Source organism: Cervus canadensis, chromosome 1 (assembly GCF_019320065.1).
Source record: "Cervus canadensis isolate Bull #8, Minnesota chromosome 1, ASM1932006v1, whole genome shotgun sequence".
Lineage (NCBI taxonomy): Eukaryota > Metazoa > Chordata > Mammalia > Artiodactyla > Cervidae > Cervus > Cervus canadensis.
In genome coordinates, this window is record NC_057386.1 from 54,322,951 (window position 1) to 54,341,162 (window position 18,212).

The following is an 18,212-nucleotide window of genomic DNA, read 5'->3' on the forward strand; positions in this document are numbered from 1 at the left end:
TGTGAGAGGTGACGAGCCTGGGTTCCAAGGAGCCAGCCTCTACTCCCCAGCCTGGTAAGGAGACTAGCAAAGATGTGAAGACCTCAAGTAAGAACACTCAACTGCAGAAGAAGGTTCTCAACTCAGGGTGGACTGACCGCTGTAATAGCCACCCCATGATCTCAAAGGTTCAGTCCAGAGCAGGGTTTTTTTGTCCCTCAGGTAACAGTCCAGTGATTCAGAGACCTCAGTCCCTTCCTCCTGGAGTCTGCATCTTTTCGAGGCATCTGCTGGAGCCAGAAGAAGAGAAAGAAGACTGGATGGAGATATTTGTGGGCCAGTTGTGAAGTGATGCCTGGCTCACTCCCACTCATATTCCATGGGCCAGAACCCAGTTGTCTGGACACACGAAGTGCAAGACAGGCTGGAAACGTGTCTAGAAGAGAAAGCAATGGGGTTCTGCGGCTGCATGGAGTCCTACTGGGACACGCAGGACCCGGGGGATCCACGTGGTGCTCAGGCTTCTCTCTAGCTGTGGCTCGGGCTCTAGGGCATGTGGACTCAGAGCTGTGGCGTGTGGGCTTAGCTGCTCTGTGGTGTGGGGCATCTTAGTTCCCCAGCCAGGGTTGAACCCACGTTCCCAGGATTGCAAGGCAGATTCTTAACCACTGGATCGCCAGGGAAACCCTGAGAAAGCAATGGGTTTAGTAAGCTGCTGACATATTTCTCACTCTCGTCATAGACCACAGGGGCCCCAGCCTATCTCTCCATGTGATTAGCAGGAGCTAACAAGGATTGATAGAGGTATACAGATAGATATATGAGTAGATGTACAGTGTAGAGACTGGGGCAGGCCTGAAGGTGGAAGTGAATGAAAGACCCTTAAGAGCCATTCATGGCTTCTCATCTCTGTAGGCCTGAGCCTGCCCTCACACTGCAAGGGTCAGCCTTTCAGCACCACTTAGTACATTCGTTAAAGCAAAGGTCTCCAGGATCTCAACGATATCAGAGGCAACAGAGTTGACTTAAAACTTGGTGATGCCTCATGGATTTTACAAGATCAATCTCAGAAACACAGCTAGACTCATAAAGTGATCACACGCTCTCCCATTTACTCATCCAAAAAAGAGGGATGCCACCAAAACATAGTCAAGTATTTACAAAATAAAACTGCGCCCACTAAAATACACAATGTATAGTCTGACTCCATTGTAGCACATTGCTAGTGAAATCAAATCAAGCAATACTTATTAATAATTGCTATTATTACCACAAAAAGCAAATACTCATTGAATTCCTGTTATACTCTGGACATTGATCCAAGGGTTTTAAATGCATGTTCTCACTTAATCATGTAACAACCCTATAAGGAGAGTAGTAGTACGTCTGTTTTGCAGATGAAACTCTGGGTGCTTTGGTGAATTTTCTATGGTCACACAGTAAATAACAGACTGGGGCATTTAAGTCCAGGTTTGCCTGCCCTGGGCTCACCCTCCTAATCACAGCAATTGCCTTTTGCCTCTGCTGAGGCCCTCGTTTAAGTCACGGAGAAGAGCAGCACAGAACACAAACTCTGGAGTCAGACATCCTGTCTGGGTTTAAATTCTGCTTACTTCATTTCCATGAACCTGTTTCTTTACCTGTAAAACAGGAAAAATACTAGTAGCAATTTTATAGCGTAAGAATTAAGTGAGATGTGACAGGTACAAGGCTTAGGACTCAGTAACTTTTGGCTTTTCCTATTGTGCCAGGCTTTGCAGAATGAAAAGTCAGAGTGGGGCCTTTGCACCCAAGTCTTCACTGACTCAAAGCCCAGAGGAGCAGAAGACGCTCACCACTTTCCTCACTTGGGACTTTCTCCTTCAATTGTTCCCTTACCTTTATTACCAAGGGGCCATCTCCCAACCACAAAGGCAAGATTTCCGTAATTTCCACCCAGATCTGGGCTAAAGACACCCAAAGAGACTTTTAAGCCAGTGATTTTCAAAGAAGGAATGGAATTCCTGCGCTTTGAAGAGAAAGGGCTTGGGGGCTGATGGTGCTGTTAATGTTCAAGTAAGAGTGGAAAAGCCACCCCCAGGGCAGCATGTGACTGGCCTGGGGACTGAGTGACTGTGAGCGACGGGGGCGTCCAGGCTGCAGGGCTTCTCATCAGTTCCTGCCATCTGAGACTCAAGAGTCTCTCCAGGCGTGGAGAAGCAGTCATTCCACCTAAGACCTGAAGATGCGAAAACACGGAATCACTTACTCAAAGAGAATCTTAAGGTCACTGTGCCTACTCCTCTGAGGAAGAAGAGATTTAATGGTGAAACAGAGCTAACTCTGAATTGCAACTGCTTAAACTGGAAGGGGCCACCTGGATGGATGTCCCCCAAGCTTGGCCAAAGCTTGGATCTACTAGAGGTGTCGGAATATGAACCACACCCATGCTGGGGTGTCCCAATTTCCCTCCCCACCAGCCATCTGCCCCTTCTTCTGCACAGAACTGTTTTCTGCCTTCTTTGGAGGAACGAATGGTCTGAAATACTGAACTGGAAAAAGTGCTCCAGGCACACATTCGACTCCCCGGGTCCCCATGGCAGTTATTTATTGAGGGAGGAAGATGAGCCAGACTATGCATTTGTTATGTCATTAGTTCTCCCCACAACCCCCAGGGATGGAGAGTGGAACTTCATCTCACAGAGGAGGAGATTAAAAATGCTCAGTGGCTGTTCAAGGTCACACTCCTGCTAAGTGACAGATCTGAATCACTGGGCTCCTCACTGGAGCCCTTACTCTTCCGCCAGAGATGCTGAGCTCCTTGGCTGAGGCTGTGGCCCACACAGCAGCAGTGTTCTGAGCTTCCCAGGTGACTCTTAATGGGTTGCCTGGGCTGGGATCACGCTACATCACCTCTCCTGTAAGTCAGGGATTTTTATCCCATCTTGCATCACAGATTCCTGTGTGGGGTGGGAAGCCATGGATCCCCTCTACAGAAAAATGTTTATGTACAAAAAGTTGCATGCAATTCCAGGTAATTACAGAAGTTTTGAAGCTTCTACATGGATTCCCCCAAGGTCATGAACTCAGATGAAGGTCAAGTCTGTAAATCCTTGGGCTCCAGTTACTCGGCCACACATGCAAGTTATCTGGGAGCCTTTAAGCAGTTCAGATTTCCAGGCCCTATCCCAGATGTACTGATTCAGAAATCACTGAGTCTGTAAGTCTAGTAATATGTTTCCAGATGATTCTCATACATATGACCAGAAAACAGCCTTTGCATTGGTTTTAGGGAAACACCACTCTAAATGATGCCCATCTAAAGAACCAGAACTCATTTCTGTCACTTCTACCAGCTATGTAACCTCTCCAAGCTTCTATCTTCTCTTCTGTAAATGGAGATAACAACTGTCCCTATCTCATGAGGTTAATGTGGGATTAAATAAAATATTCCTTGCAAGTGTTTAGCACTGGGTCTGACATGTAAGTACCCAATAAATGTTAATTTCTCACTGATTATATAGTATTATTAATTTATCATCTATGTAATTAGTCTATGTCAATGGCTTCTTGGTGATAGAATTGGGAATAGAATCTGATTTCCAGCAGACTGTCAACAAAAATACATGAAAGACAGGAAACAATTTAAATTTTATTAAACATTAAGAATAACAGACAAAGTTTTGGACTTAACAGCATAAACAGCAACCAAAACCATGGCGTACAAACACTGACCTCAAGTGAACTTGTAAACCTGTTTAACAGATGCAGTCTTTGTGGTGTTGCCAAAAGGATAACGGTGACTATTGTTACGTTTGGTGAGGTGCTCCACATGAAAGATTTTATGCCTTAACTACTCTCTCTCTCTCTCTCACACACACACACACACACACTCCTCTACATACACTTAGCCCTCAGCAAAATGTACTGCCTTTAGTTGCCAAATCCAATGCATCAAGATTAAAGACATGGCTTTGCTCATTTAAAAAACGACATTAATTGTAGAGAAAACCTAGAGGAGATCTTAGCCTCCCTAGTGGGGGCCTAGGAGCCCTTAGCTGGAAGCTGGCAGACTGACAGCAGGTGTCTCCCACCTTCTGGAACTGCTCTGATTAACACTAATTAAGTTTTGCTAAAGGAACATTAGGAAGAAGGGAGGCAAACTCCTTTGCATTTTACAGAATGACCTTTGTTTTAATTTGGGATGGGGGTTGGAGTGACTCTACTTAAAATTCTTATCGACGCTTCTGAAAACAGACCCAAGACCTTTCAAACGTACATTTAGAATCATTGAGAGTTCCCTCCCTCACGAAACCAGTAAGTTGGAAGGAACCTCTGGGCTTTTTAGCACTGTTTCCTCTCCACCCAGTGCTAGAATTCCATCTGCATGCTCATCAAGCAAATGGTCCTTCTGCTTCAAATGATGGTTTCACAGTGGCCTGTCATATATGAAGATGAAAGGCCTGTCACTATCCTGCTCACTGTGGGTTTTGGAATGATCAAAAGCATCCACTTTCTCAAGAGGAGGAAGTGATCACTTACAGCCCTCCCATTCCCTACCTATGTCCTCCAGGTGGCACAAGCAGAACTATAGGCTGACCAATTTTCACCTTTTCAAGTCCAATCGAAAAGATGATGTGACCTTGTCAGGGAGTCCTAGGCCGCTCATTCCAAATCATGTCTATGTGATGTTGGCATAATATGATTTGAATTCATTTTTAATGGCCAAGTAATTAATCTCTGAAAGATGCTTATGATGAAAAGGTGAGAAATGACAACAGGACTCTTTTAATAGCTGCAGTCTGCAGAACTCATCTGACCCTGGATGATCCAAGTCATTCCAAATTGGGCCATGCCTTCTCATGTCATTTAGCAGAACTGCTTTATTTACTAGCTGACTGCCCTGGACAGAAGGCAGTGAGTTCAGGGGTTGAGTGCTTGTGTGTGGTGACAATGACCTACGTATAAAGCACCTGTACAGACTCCAAAGCTTTAAAATTTTTAAAACGAGGTAGGTTTCTGAAACCTCCCCTGGCATGCCAAAGAATAAATTTTATTATGATCTTTAAATTTCTTCTGCAGAAAACATCTGTGATGCTCATCAGATACAAGCAACCTAATTTCAGAAATACTAATACTCAAATACAGTTTTTTTCAGTTACCATTTTAAACTTCAATGAATTTGGATGGTCTTCAGTACAATCCTTCAATACTTATCCAGTTAAAAGATTTTACTTGTTTCTGTGCTAGTGACTATTGAACCAGTCTGCTGCAATTAGTCTCTTTACCTATTAAAAGGCCAACTCCATGTTTACGTGTGTCTCTGAATACCACTAATTCAGTTCTGCTTAAGTTTGCTAGAGGTTTTGTTTATTAGTTATTTACCTGAACGAGGTTAATTCCAATATGCGTCCATCTCCCATCATAATCTGTAGCTTCAGACAAAATGAGATACCTGTAGGAATATTCCACTATTCAGATTCCCCAAGACTATGACAGTAAGAGAGAAGCATTGCTAACAGACTGACAAGGAGATCACCATTAAAGAATCATTAAAGGTCATTAAAGAATCACATACTCTGGACACAGGAAACTAGAAAATCCCACTGATAAAAGGGTATTTTAATCTTGCAGAAAATGTTTCTTTGTAACAACAGCAAAATCTCTTAACACAAGTTAGTGAAACAAAAGAACAATCACCTTTAAAGTCAAGACAGCTATCAAATTATAAATCATACACATAGCACCGATATTAACCTTATACTGTGTAAGATGCATGTGCCCATTGAGGAGAACAGAATTTTGGGGGATGCTTGCAGTGATATTTATTTTCAGGAACTCATAATTTTGAAGTGAACATTTCTGTGGCAGATGCTTTTCCTAAAAATCACTGTATCATCCAATAAATATTTGACTAACATCCATTTTGTGGTTTTGGGTTTTCTTTCTGAGACCTAATAGAAAATAAGAAAACTCCTTAGATGTTTTAGAGCAGAATTCGTCACAGCAAGCTTCGATACTGTTGTAAAATTTTAATTTGAAGCAGAAAACATGCTGATGTGTCAGTGACAAAATTAAAATATTCAAGACTTCAAAAACCCCCAAGCACTTCTCTGTACAACATTGATGAATATATATCTTTGCTATATAATTTTAAAACATGGAATAGTTTTCCTTTTCTCTTTGCTATATATAATATATGTCTTCCAAAATACATCGTCAGTATTTATATCTGAAAAATACTGTACAAAAAGAACTTCCTATAATTACTCTGTATAAACATTAAACAATTTAATAATCTCTCCTTTTGGTCTACAGTAAACACTTAAATTGATTGGATTAACCACAGTTTGTGACAACACCATCCCCTTCGGAGATACACCAGTGTCTTTTACATTCATTTTTCAGAAGTCCACTTAATAAGAGCACATACGTTCAAAAGAAAACAGAGAATAAGAAACGTAAGCTCCAGAATCATTAATTTATGAAGCATTCAAATATGACACCACTAAGAAAAAGGGGTTTTACAAAACATCAACTTATTAACTGATTTTTAAAAACAACAAGGTATAATTCACAAAAATATATACATTACCGAAAAAATGGGGAAAACTGAATCTTAAGTAATTGAATTGTATTGAATATCAAGAGGGATGTGGAAAAAGTTAACTAGAAAATTGGGGGCTGGGGGCATGGGAAAAGAGAGAAAACAAAAGCAAACACATCAATGTCAAAAGCTGTTCCAAGATGCATTTTTTGGCTGTACACTGATAAGTTAACCCCTTGTTCTTAGACCTGGCATTTCCCTCTGCTTCCCGGTCCTGGGGATGTTCTGGGCATGCTCAAATACATTACTGTAATTTTTGCTTTTTAAAAGACAGTGAAATTCAGGTAGGGAAAATCTCCTACTTCCACTAGTAATACTCAGGCAGCATGCTCTAGCGTACAATAGGATTATTGCTTTAGGTACAGACAGTGCAAAAACACACTCTGTGTTCTATGAGAGTACTCTTACTCGCTGGAGTTGGTGTAATTAAAAGGAAACTTAGTGAGAGCAGTAAGTAAATATGGGATCTAGTAAATCTAAACAGCACTTTAAATTTGAAGACGATTATCACCAAAACTTAAAAAGTGAGGAAAGCAACCTATAACTGAACGGAGCTGCAGTGTAGTGCTAAATTACTCTGTGCACCTTATTAGCATGGTAACTTACAGATTAAACAGAAACAAGAGCCTGTGGTCTTGAAAAACCGAGATCTACTATTTCAGCAGGGCTCTTCTTAGTGAACCCGAGCAGAAGGTCCTGGAAGAGTGGGTAGGAGCGCACATGAAGCCACACGGAAAGGGCGGGAGTGGGGTGAGGTGGGGGGAGCAGGAAACCCGCGCGGTCTCCTCAGTCCAGTAAAAACATGGCACCTTTCGTTTCAAGATGGCGGGCGCAAAGGGACGCATGCGCGCACACACCCGCTGACCACACAGGCGCACAAACACACACACACACACCCCGCTGACCACACAGCAGCACAAGCACATACACTCACACCCCGCTGACCACAAAAGAGCACGAATACACACACACACCTCCCGCTGACCACACAGGAGTACAAGTGCGCGCACACACACACACACACACACACACACACACACACACACACACACACACACACATCCCAAAACGTGAGTCCGTCGTGTTGCTGCGTCTGGTAAAGTGCTGATGTCAGAAAGGTCGGTCGCTGCGGTGAAGGCCTGTCCGGGCTGCGGCCACCCGCCGCCGCCCGCCTACAGGGGCCCGTGCCGGGCCTCGTACTTGGCTAGGATGTTCTTGCACTTGCCCAGCTCCTTGCGCAGGTCGGCCACCTCCTGGCGCAGCGCCGAGTTCTCCTTCTCCAGGAAGGACGCGCGGATGGCGATCTGGTTCTCCTTGAGGCGCCGCGCATCGCGCGAGCGCTTGGCAGCCATGTTGTTCTTCCGGCGCCGCGCCCAGTACTTGTCGTCCTGCCGGGAGACACGCGACGCGTCAGAGCGCAGCCGCCCGGGCCTCCCTCCCCGGCCCGGCCCTCAGTCGGCTCTCTCTCCCGCCCGGCAGAGCACAAGCCCGCCAAGTGGGGTGCAGGCCTGCACCCCTGAAGGACAGGCCGAATTCCTTCTCTTTGTTCAACCCCTTCCTTCCCTGGGCGCGCGTGCTTTCCGGGATAAGCTGCGGTATTGCTGGAAGACGACCTGGCAATGTCTGTCAAGGGCTGAACAGCCACCTCACGCCTGGGCTCTCTCCCTAGGGCAGTCCTCACTCACTTGCGCACACAAGGGCGCGTTTTTACTAAAGCACTGTCCGCAGATGGTGACTGCAGCCATGAAACTAAAAGACGCTTACTCCTTGGAAGGAACGTTATGACCAGCCTAGACAGCATATTAAAAAGCAGAGGAATTACTTTGTCAACAAAGGTCCATCTAGTCAAAGCTAGGGCTTCCCTGGTGGCTCAGAGGTTAAAGCGTCTACCTGCAGTGCGGGAGGCGGTTCGATCCCTGGGTCGGGAAGATCCCCTGGAGAAGGAAACGGCAACCCACTCCAGTATTATTGCCTGGAGAATCCCATGGAGGAAGGAATCTGGTAGGCTACAGTCCATGGGGTCGCAAAGAGTTGGACACGACTGAGCTACTTCACTTTCACTATGTTTTTTCCAGCGGTCATGTATGGATGTGAGAGTTGGGACATAAAGAAAGCTGAGTGCCAAAGAATTGATGCTTTTGAACCGTGGTGCTGGAGAAGACTCTTGAGAGTCCCTTGGACTGCAAGGAGATCAAACCAGTCCGTCCTAAAGGAAATCAGTCCTGAGTGTTCATTGGAAGGACTGATGCTGAAGCTGAAACTCCAATACTTTGGCCATCTGATGTGAAGAGCTGACTCATTTGAAAAGACCCTCATGCTGGGAAAGATTGAGGACAGGCAGATAAGGGGATGACAGAGGATGAGATGGTTAGATGGCATCACAGACTCAATGGACATGAGTTTGGGTAAACTTAGGTAGTTGGTGATGGACAGGGAGGTCTGGTGTGCTGCGGTCCATGGGGTCGCCAAGAGTCGGACACGACTGAGCGACTGAACTAAACTGTCCCTATTAGAAAAAAATGGGCAAACCCCTTCCCTGCCCCGTGGGCCCAGTTATCAGTAGGCGCTTTGATAACTACATCATGATAGAGTCACACAACTATTAAACATAATGATCCCACTGAATCTGAAAGATGCTAGAGACGTATCACTGTGTGGGTAGAAACAGTGGTAATTTGAAGACCAATAGGTTCTCATCCCACTTTGTGTGTTTTTGTTTTTTTTTTTAAGTAATAGTATATATTCAGAAATAGTATAAATCCAGAAAGATTTATACCCAGCTATTAAAAGTGGTGCCTTTGGAAGGGGGATTGAAGGAGGTAGGATCTTTCAGTTTTTATGTCCTTCTGAACTATGAGAATATTCTATAATGGCATGTATACTTTGGCAATTAAAAACAAAGTAAAGTTCCACTTGCCACTGATTAATCAGTTCTTATTCATGGCTAGCATTTAAATAATTTACTCTAACCTTTTTTGTTTAACTGTTTGTTAAACAGTTAACCTTCTTAGCCTGAGTGATGTTTGATTGTGGTCAACTTGAAAACAGTCCCTTCTTTCCCCCATCACTGCTCCCTCTGCCAAAAAAAAGGAAAACTTTCCTAGAAGCACTAAGAAATATAAGTCTTCTTCCATTTACGGTGCCACCAGGTGGGTTTTGCAACCCCTTTTTTCAACAAATTGCAATAGTAAACTCCTCAATCCTCGCAATGCTAATCCCTGCAGTTAGTACCACCCAGAATAAGTGAGGGAGGTCAGTTCTTACCCTGCCCCAGGATTCCAAGGGGCTTTTGGCATTGGAGGAGGTCATGTGGTTTGAGGCCAAGGCTGCAAGCAAGGTGCAAGGTCAGTGGTCTGCCCCATCCTTGCCCTTTAGCCTCAGGCAACACTGCCCAGCAGACAGGAGGTGTGAGACAGAGTCAGTGCAGGCACCTTCTGTCTGCCTTTCACCAGCTAGTACTGTTCTCTTATTTATAAAGCACTCCCAGCCTACCATACATTTCATAATAATATATAACAAAGTGAAAAACATGATCTTCATAATGGCTTAAGAATTCTTAGGAGGCTATCCTTTGGAAACCTTGGGGTAGGATTTGTTGCTTGCCCTTGGGAAAAGGGCGTGGGGAGCTGGATGAAGAGGAGAGAGGCCAGGCCAGCTGGCTAGAGAGAAACTGGGAGGAGCTAAGACAGCCTAAGACTCCGTGGGGTGAGAGGGCCTATGGCACATTAACAGTGAAACCTCCAGTTCTGATAGACATCATCTATGTTAGTAAGCCCCAGATCCATGCCCTTGGTAAATCAGGAAATCTACCGTTCTCATCAGTGTTCCCAGACGTGTGGTTTCCAAGATGATTTGAAAGAGGGACTAACTTAGGATGTATCAGAACTTGCATACGGGGGCCAGGGAGTCGGAGTACATGAGAACAAGGCCCCGGTAAACTGAAGAAGCTGTGTTTTCGGGGAGATGGAGAAGGAGTACCACCACAGGCCTGGGAGGTTTGGGATCAGGTCTTAAGGACCAGGGGAGTCACCAGCTGACCTCAGTGTAACAACCGATTTCCGAGTTCTTCTTACTTCTGAGGTACTTTCACTTCCCAGACTCCTGTGCACATGAGCAGATGAGCGAGCCAAGGTGTGAAATGTGGACCATCTCAGGTGGGAGGGGAGCAGGGGACACAGGAGGCAGGAGTGATGGAAGGAGGGCTGTCCCCGACAAGAAAACCAGCCTCCCTGGCTCTGTTACCTCAGAATGGGGGTGGGGTGCAGAAGTGCTGACGGGCTGACACATCACCTGTGCCCTTTCCCTCTATCTCCCAGGGGCGGATGCCATCTGGCTCCCGAGGTACCATCACCTGGCAAAGCGCCCTCAGTCCAGTCCCATCTGCTTGAGGGTCTGTGTGTGATGCCCCTTCTGACATATCAACATTTCCTTTTTCTCACTCGGGGGTAGGAACAATGTCAGTAGCGGCTCACCTTCAAACCCCCAGGCCCTGACTTGGCAGACACTAGCATTGGAAACATATTTGTCAAGTGAATGAATGGGTCTTTGAAAGACACCAAGGCGATTAAGCCGATTCTCAGTGAGGAACCAGTATGCCACCCCTTCATCTTCCCGGGTTGGGGGGAGACGCCTGCTAACCCAGATGAATGGCTCCAGAGAGGAAGTGCAGGCAGTGAGGGCCGCTCCACTCACTCAGTCTGCTCACCCAGCGCTGGAGGCCGCACACGTGGCTCCCACCTGCCCCAGCTCAGTCCTCCTGCTGCACAAGAAATGTCTTACGGTTCTGCTTCCTGTTTCACCCGTGCTCGCGGTCTGGGGCCTGAGGCTTTGCTCACAGCTGAAGGAATCCAGGGACCGCTGGCAGGAGAATGTTCTTGCCTATTCCCCACACTGGCACGTGGAAAGGCCACGTCCAGCCATGGTGGTGGTAACGTATAATTCCAGCACAGCAATGTTCACGTGGCCTCTCTGTTGCCAGGGTTACCTGGGTAATTAAAGCAGCTTGCTCCTTGCTTTAAACTTGTAAATTCAGAGACTGCAAGTCTGGCTAGAGGTTTTATCTACAATACAGCAGCACCTCTTCAAACTTGCCTCCACTCAAGAGGAAATCCATGCTGAATGGGCTCCCTGGTTTAGTTTAAGAAGCAAGTTCTAAAGTACACACACAGAATTGTGTGACTAACGCAAGGTGAGGGAAAGCATCTGTTGAAAGAAGGTACTTAAACTGCCAGGACCTAATCCCATGGGCCCCTTTCTTATTCCATCTCTGTCTAACCATCAGTTCCCTGACTAGTTCCTATCTTCTGGTGTGTTCACTATGCACTTTCCTCCTTTGAGTCTCAGGATGACAGTTACTGGAGGTCCATGTTGTAGCCCGCATCAGGGCCAACATGCTGCAGTGACCTCTCTGGAAGCCAGCTGACTTGGGGACCCAGCTGGGTCTTATCCTAACTACCAGGGCTCACCTTGGCTTTCCTTCATCTCCATCTCCTCAGTGGTGCAATGACCACTTTGCCCTAATGCACGTCTGAGGTCCCTTTCAGCCCAGACATTTTAGGATTTTGCATCACCGCAGGTGACCTCAGGTGCTGGAGGACAGCAGTGACAGATTTGCATACATGTTTTCTTCCAGTGCTCTTTAGGTCTGAAAAGCAGGCATTACTGGTCTAAAGTGGTTCCAGAATAATGTCCCAAACTCCCTATTTTCCCAACAGGAGTTCTCTTCATGTGAACCATGTTTAGGTTTGAGAAGTTAGAAAAGACCTAATTATGCCTGCTTCCAATGCCTTGAATGTATACAATCACATCTCCATTGTTCATATGATTAGAAAGCAGCATAAACACAGACAATTCTAAGCAATGGCTAATCAAAAATGGTTCTATTTTGGTATCAGTAGGCATGGCATAATTTTAGAAAGAATTCTCTTCCTAAGGTATCATAAATGTGTCACATTAATTTTGTTTAAGTTGTATCTGATTTCCTAAGGTAAATCTATTTTCCTTTATAAATACTGTGTCCCTTCAACAAAGTAGAGAAAAACCAACCCCAAATTAACCTTTTGTTGAGATACCCAAGTGCTCACTACATGAGACGCAGAGTCAACATTACTTATAAGTAGTGTCAGGAAACCCCCCAGCTTCCTTAACAAAGTCCCACCCTGCCATCCAAGGTTGGCAATGTGGAGAGAGGTCCTGTCTCTTGCTATTACTCCCTGAGGCCTACACAGAAATGGCAGCAGTTAATTAGCATTAAACTCCCAAAGGAAAGGTAACCCTTGAAGACTCTGAGGTCTAGGTACCCTTCCCAATAATTTTTTTTTTCCTTTCCAATCTTGAAAGATCCAGATTTGACTTCATTAGGCTTTCATGGGTTTCTTACAGATAGCAGAGGGCTTGCTTCCTTCATGGGCTGCAAAGCACTTCATTTTATTGCTTTTCCTTATTTCTGTGCATTATCAAGATATGAAAGGCACAGTACAGAAGACACCCAGAAAGGAAGCAACTAGCCTTGTCACATGCTGAAAAATGGGGTGGAAAATTACCAGTCTTTGTTTACGAGCTTGTGTGCTTTTCCTGGGCTCACCCTTTTAGTCTGCCTCTTGATCCCCCTCTCTGTTTGCCCACAGCCTAGTTATCAGCTCCCATTTACCTTCAGATCGTCCGGGATGAAGACTTTGCGCGCTTTCTTAATCATGGGCTGTGGCTTCAGTTCTTCCTCGGAGAACTTGCGTTTGCGAGGGTCAAACATCTCCTGACCGGGGATGCTGGAGAGGGCGAGGTCGGCCGGGTCCGGCTCATAGCCCACCGGCACCTGGATGGTGTCGGGGTCGATGGGGCTCGGAGTATTGCGGTTGGCTGGCAGCAGCTGGCCTGGAACAACAGGGAGTTTTCGTTGGTGAGCACTCTATGGAAGCCCAGGAGCGGGCTATCGACTGCCATCTACTTGATGACTCTCAGGATGAAGTGAAAGGTCTTAAGCTTACTTAAATGTGACCCCAACATCCTCTCTGAGGCACAGCAGACTGAACACTTTACTCGTGTCAGATGGGGGAAACAAAGACCCACGTACATATATTCACAAGCTAAATTAAAAAATGCACGCGTTCATCCCTTCCTATAACACAATCCTGAAGCACCAACTATGCGGCAAGGTACTCTGCTTTTTTTACCTTTAAGGTTTCTTCCAAGTGAGTCAGGGAATCAGAATAAAACCAGCCAGTGCGATAGAGTGAAGGGGTGAAAGGAAGGCCCACGTGCTTGCAGAGAGCGGAGGACCAGCACACAGCACAAAGCAGGCTGGGGAGCACTCCGCAGAGAGGAGGCCTCTCTACACACAGAAATGAGCTGCAGAGGTAATCCGGGGACAGACCCAAGACAGAGGGTCAGGGTTTGAAGGAATCACAAGCAGTCTTGGGTGGCTCTGTCGGAGCACGAGTCTGAGAGAGGCAGAAGTGCAAGAGATGTCAGGAAGGTGTGCAGTCGGCATGTTCAAGAGGCCTTGAGTGTCACTGAGGGGTTCTGAGCACGGAAGCGACAAGCGAGCTGAGGTTTGGAAAGAAATGCGAGGAGTGAGCGGAAGGGGACAGGACTGGGCACCGGCAGTGAGCCGGAGGGCTGCACCCTAACCCACACGTGCACTCGGGAAACACCGAGCAAGATGGAAAAGACACAGTGGAGATGCCCTAACTTCCCCCTGAGGCATCTGCGCACCAAACCGTCGAAGGGCACAAAGGTCCTCAGAGCAACAAGGTGACTGCATTCTGCAAAGTGTCTTACTGGGGAACGGGAGCTTGGTAACAGACTGCAGTGTTTATGTGGGGCGCTCTGAATCCTAACTTCCAGTTTCACCTGAATTTTACAGTCACCCCTTTCACGCCCAAAGAATACATGAGAGGATAGGCCTCAGCTGGGTCTGGCCCGGGTCCTCCCCTCCCTTCACTGCTGAAGGCCGGATGTCATATGGAACATCCTGTAGGTGCCATTAGAACCTACCCTGGGCTGAAGGGCAAAGCCGTTGGCTCGCTTTCTGGCTAAACTGTGAAACCACACTTGTCTGTTTTTCAGAAAGGCCTGGTGGGGAGCTTGCAGAACGTGAATGTTCTGGGTGACCTTTTGGTCCTCAGTCTGCTTTGAGCTCTCTTTGTATCCTGCTTGCCAGAGAGGAAGGGATGGGCCCCCAGGCCCTGGCAGAGGATGGAGAGTCTCATTAGCCAAGCTCTGCTTGGTTCCAGCTTCTAGTGGCTGCTGAGATCTGCACTGGATGGTGTCAAGCCAGATTTGATCTTGTGCCTCTCAACACTGACTGAGAAAATGAACCGTGTCTGACTCACACTGGTATTTTATTTTCCCTTTAGGAACTCTCTTTGAACTTAATAATAAAGCTACCCAATTCCGCCCCCCCCATACATACACACACACACACACACACACACACACAAAGGCATAAATACCCTCTCCTACCATCTAATTGCTCAAAGTTACTCCAAGTACTTATGTTGTATTTAAACATTATACTCTATTTCTTTATCCATGTTAAGCTTTACCCACACACACACACACACACTCCATCCCTACCGACCACATGGTCTTTTCATCTTTTCTCCATTTTATCCCCACCCACTTCTCCCAGTGTGCCTACTTCAGAGTTCTGCTTCTACAAAGAAAACTGCTCATTTAATGGGGCCCTCAGAAATGCTGGGTGCTGACATTCATTCATGGACATTCTAACAATAACACTTCACATGAGGCAGAATCTTTATCTGCATTCTTTTTCTTCAGCCCTTTCTTCCAGTGGAAGTAGGTCAGCCCTACCTGAAGCACGGAGAAAACCTAACTGGACCGCAGATGAGTCAATGGCTTTCAGTGGCTTCCCAGCATCGCAGAGCACCCAGCAAAGCACCTGAGAAACATCCAGGTCTCCCTTCTCCCAAGATACCCTTGCATCATCTTGTTTGTCTATATTTTCTACTGCATTAACTCTGTTGGACATGTTTGTTTCCTCATTTATTCCTAAATGTCAACAGTATCCCTGAGTAACAGGGAGGAGGATCTTTATTATTTTATCCAACTTTTTGTGGATTTGCACAATTTTATTAATAAGAATTTTCAAGTTAAGAATGAATCATTACATTAATTTTTTAAATTACCATAGATGTTCATTGCAAAATTTCAACAAATGCAGAAATGTGTCTCCCTTGCCCTCAATCCATCTCGCTGCTCTTACCAAAGAATACCTTTAACTGTTTAGTGTGAATTTCTCAATCCTATAGGGTTATACTACCCCTAGGTCTTAAATTACTCTTTCTGTATACCAGTATACCATATGCAATTACCCATATTAGTACAAACAGAACTATTCTGTTCTTTTTAAAGGGTGAGTACTTCCCAAAATTTGGATATATAACAATTTACCTAGTCATTTCCCAACTGATGCATTTTTAGGTATGTGAGTGTTTTTATAGAAGAGATTTCTAAAAGTGAGATTGCTCATACAAAAGGCAAGTATTTTTAAATTTCTAAAAGCATTGCTAAGTCTTTTTTTTTTTTGAGTTTTTTTTTTTTTTTTAATTTTTTTATTAGTTGGAGGCTAATTACTTCACAACATTTCAGTGGGTTTTGTCATACATTGATATGAATCAGCCATAGATTTACACTTATCTATTTATCTAAGTAGCTAAGTCTTATCTATTTATATTTGCACCAACATTTCTGAGAGTACATTTCTGTACAAATTAAATGATAATTTTTAAAATGATGCCAATCTGATTACACAAATATCACTATTGTTTAATTTACATTTCCTTCTTAGTAGTGAGACTAAGAACAACTCATGTGTTTGTTGGGTATTTATTTCTTCTCCTGTATACTACCCTTTTATTTTTTGCTCCTTTTTAAGTGGATTTTGTTGCTTATTCATTTGTAAGCACTCTTTATAGAAAGAATTTTATATCGACTATGGATATAATCATTTCATCTGTTTTCTCTGTAGAAAATATTTTCTCCAAGACTATTTGTTTTCTAACTTTGCTTAGAGTTTTGCACTATTGGCAAGATCTTGCACTATAATATAGTAATAATATCTTAAAATTTTCTTCTTTATGGCTTCTAATTTCATATCTTCTCTATCCCCAAATCATGCTATATGCACACATGCATACATGTGTGTATATATATATATTGTTGCTGTATATATATATATATATGTGTGTGTGTGTGTATGTGTGTGTATATATATACACACACACTATATATATGTGTACATATGTGGGTATATATATACATATACATTACTCTATGCTGCTGCTGCTAAGTCACTTCAGTTGTGTCTGACTCTGTGCAGCCCCACAGATGGCAGCCCACCAGGCTCCCCCATCCCTGGGATTCTCCAGGCAAGAACACTGGAGTGGGTTGCCATTTCCTTCTCCAATGCGTGAAAGTGAAAAGTGAAAGTGAAGTTGCTCTGTCATGTCTGACTCTCAGCGACCTCATGGACTGCAGCCCACCAGGCTCCTCCGTCCATGGGATTTTCTAGGTAAGAGTATTGGATTGGGGTGCCATTGTCTTCTCCATATTACTCTATACCTTAATATAATTATAATTATATTTTAGGATTTTGAGTCACCTATGATTTATTTTTGTATGACATACAAGCAAGGGCCTTTACATAATACTTTCCAAATGGCTTAATATAACGGTATTAGCAAGGTTTGGTATTTGAAAGGGCAAATTCTGCCCTCTTTATTGTTCTTTTTAGAAGATTTTCTTCAGTATTCTTATACTCATAGAAATAGGAATTTCAGGATACATTAAATTATATTTTAAATTATTAATGGGATTTTGAATGAAGATTGAATGAAACCATAGGCTAGTATGGGGACAACTGATATCTTGAAAATATTCAATATATCCTTAGTATACTCTCCATTTTTATTATTTCACCTTTTTCTTATATCTTTAAGGCCACTTTACTCCCTTATTAGTTCTAATAGCTCTAACAGAGTTTTCAAGGTAAATAATCTTTTCTGCCTCTAGAGATAGTTGCTGCCTCTGTGTTTATAATTCCTACTTAAAAAAAACAAACAAACAGAAACTCACTGTATTGGCTAGGCTCTTCAAAAAAAAAAAAAAAATGAGTAAAAGGGATGAGACTTGAGTCTGTCCCAGACTTTAATGAAAATAACTTTCAATGCCTTACATCCTTAAGGTCTGTGCTAGGCCCCTGGTAGACAACCTCTTGACAAGCTAAAAGAGTTCCAACCTTCCCAGCCCTACTGCGCTGACAGTTACTGTTGTTTCTTTTTTAATCAGAAATTATGTATGATAATAAATTTCCTCAAAGGCCTTTTCAGTATCTGTTGAGATGATCACGTGTTTTGTTTTTCTTTTCTGTATTTGTTAAGTCTGAGCTTGGTACTTTTCCAAGGCTTTCTCTGAAGGACCTGGGGTGGACAGGATCAACCCCATGGTGTAGACTCTGCAGTTTGCTGGAACATAGTTTTCTTTTTTCTAAAAGCATCTAAGTGAAAGTCATTTCTAGAAGAGCCAAGGAGGATTTCTGGTGGAAAGGGTGGAACAAAGGGCTTAAAATCTGGACAGAGATTAAAAGTTATCTTCAAACCAAAAATTGGCCTCTGCTTTTGTCACAGAG

General features: G+C 44.2%; 1 protein-coding gene across 2 annotated transcripts in view; it reads right to left on the minus strand.

Moving 5' to 3' along the window:
• Positions 1-3,590: 3,590 nt before the first annotated feature.
• HLF (HLF transcription factor, PAR bZIP family member) overlaps positions 3,591-18,212 on the minus strand; it is a 54,945-nt gene continuing 40,323 nt past the window's right edge. For both annotated transcript variants that reach the window (XM_043483621.1, XM_043483632.1), the window contains exons 3-4: positions 13,215-13,435; positions 3,591-7,953 (exon numbers count right to left, since the gene is read on the minus strand). In XM_043483621.1, the coding sequence (XP_043339556.1) occupies positions 7,738-7,953; positions 13,215-13,435 (437 nt within the window). In that variant the 3' untranslated portion in view covers positions 3,591-7,737. The remainder of the gene's footprint in view (positions 7,954-13,214; positions 13,436-18,212) is intronic.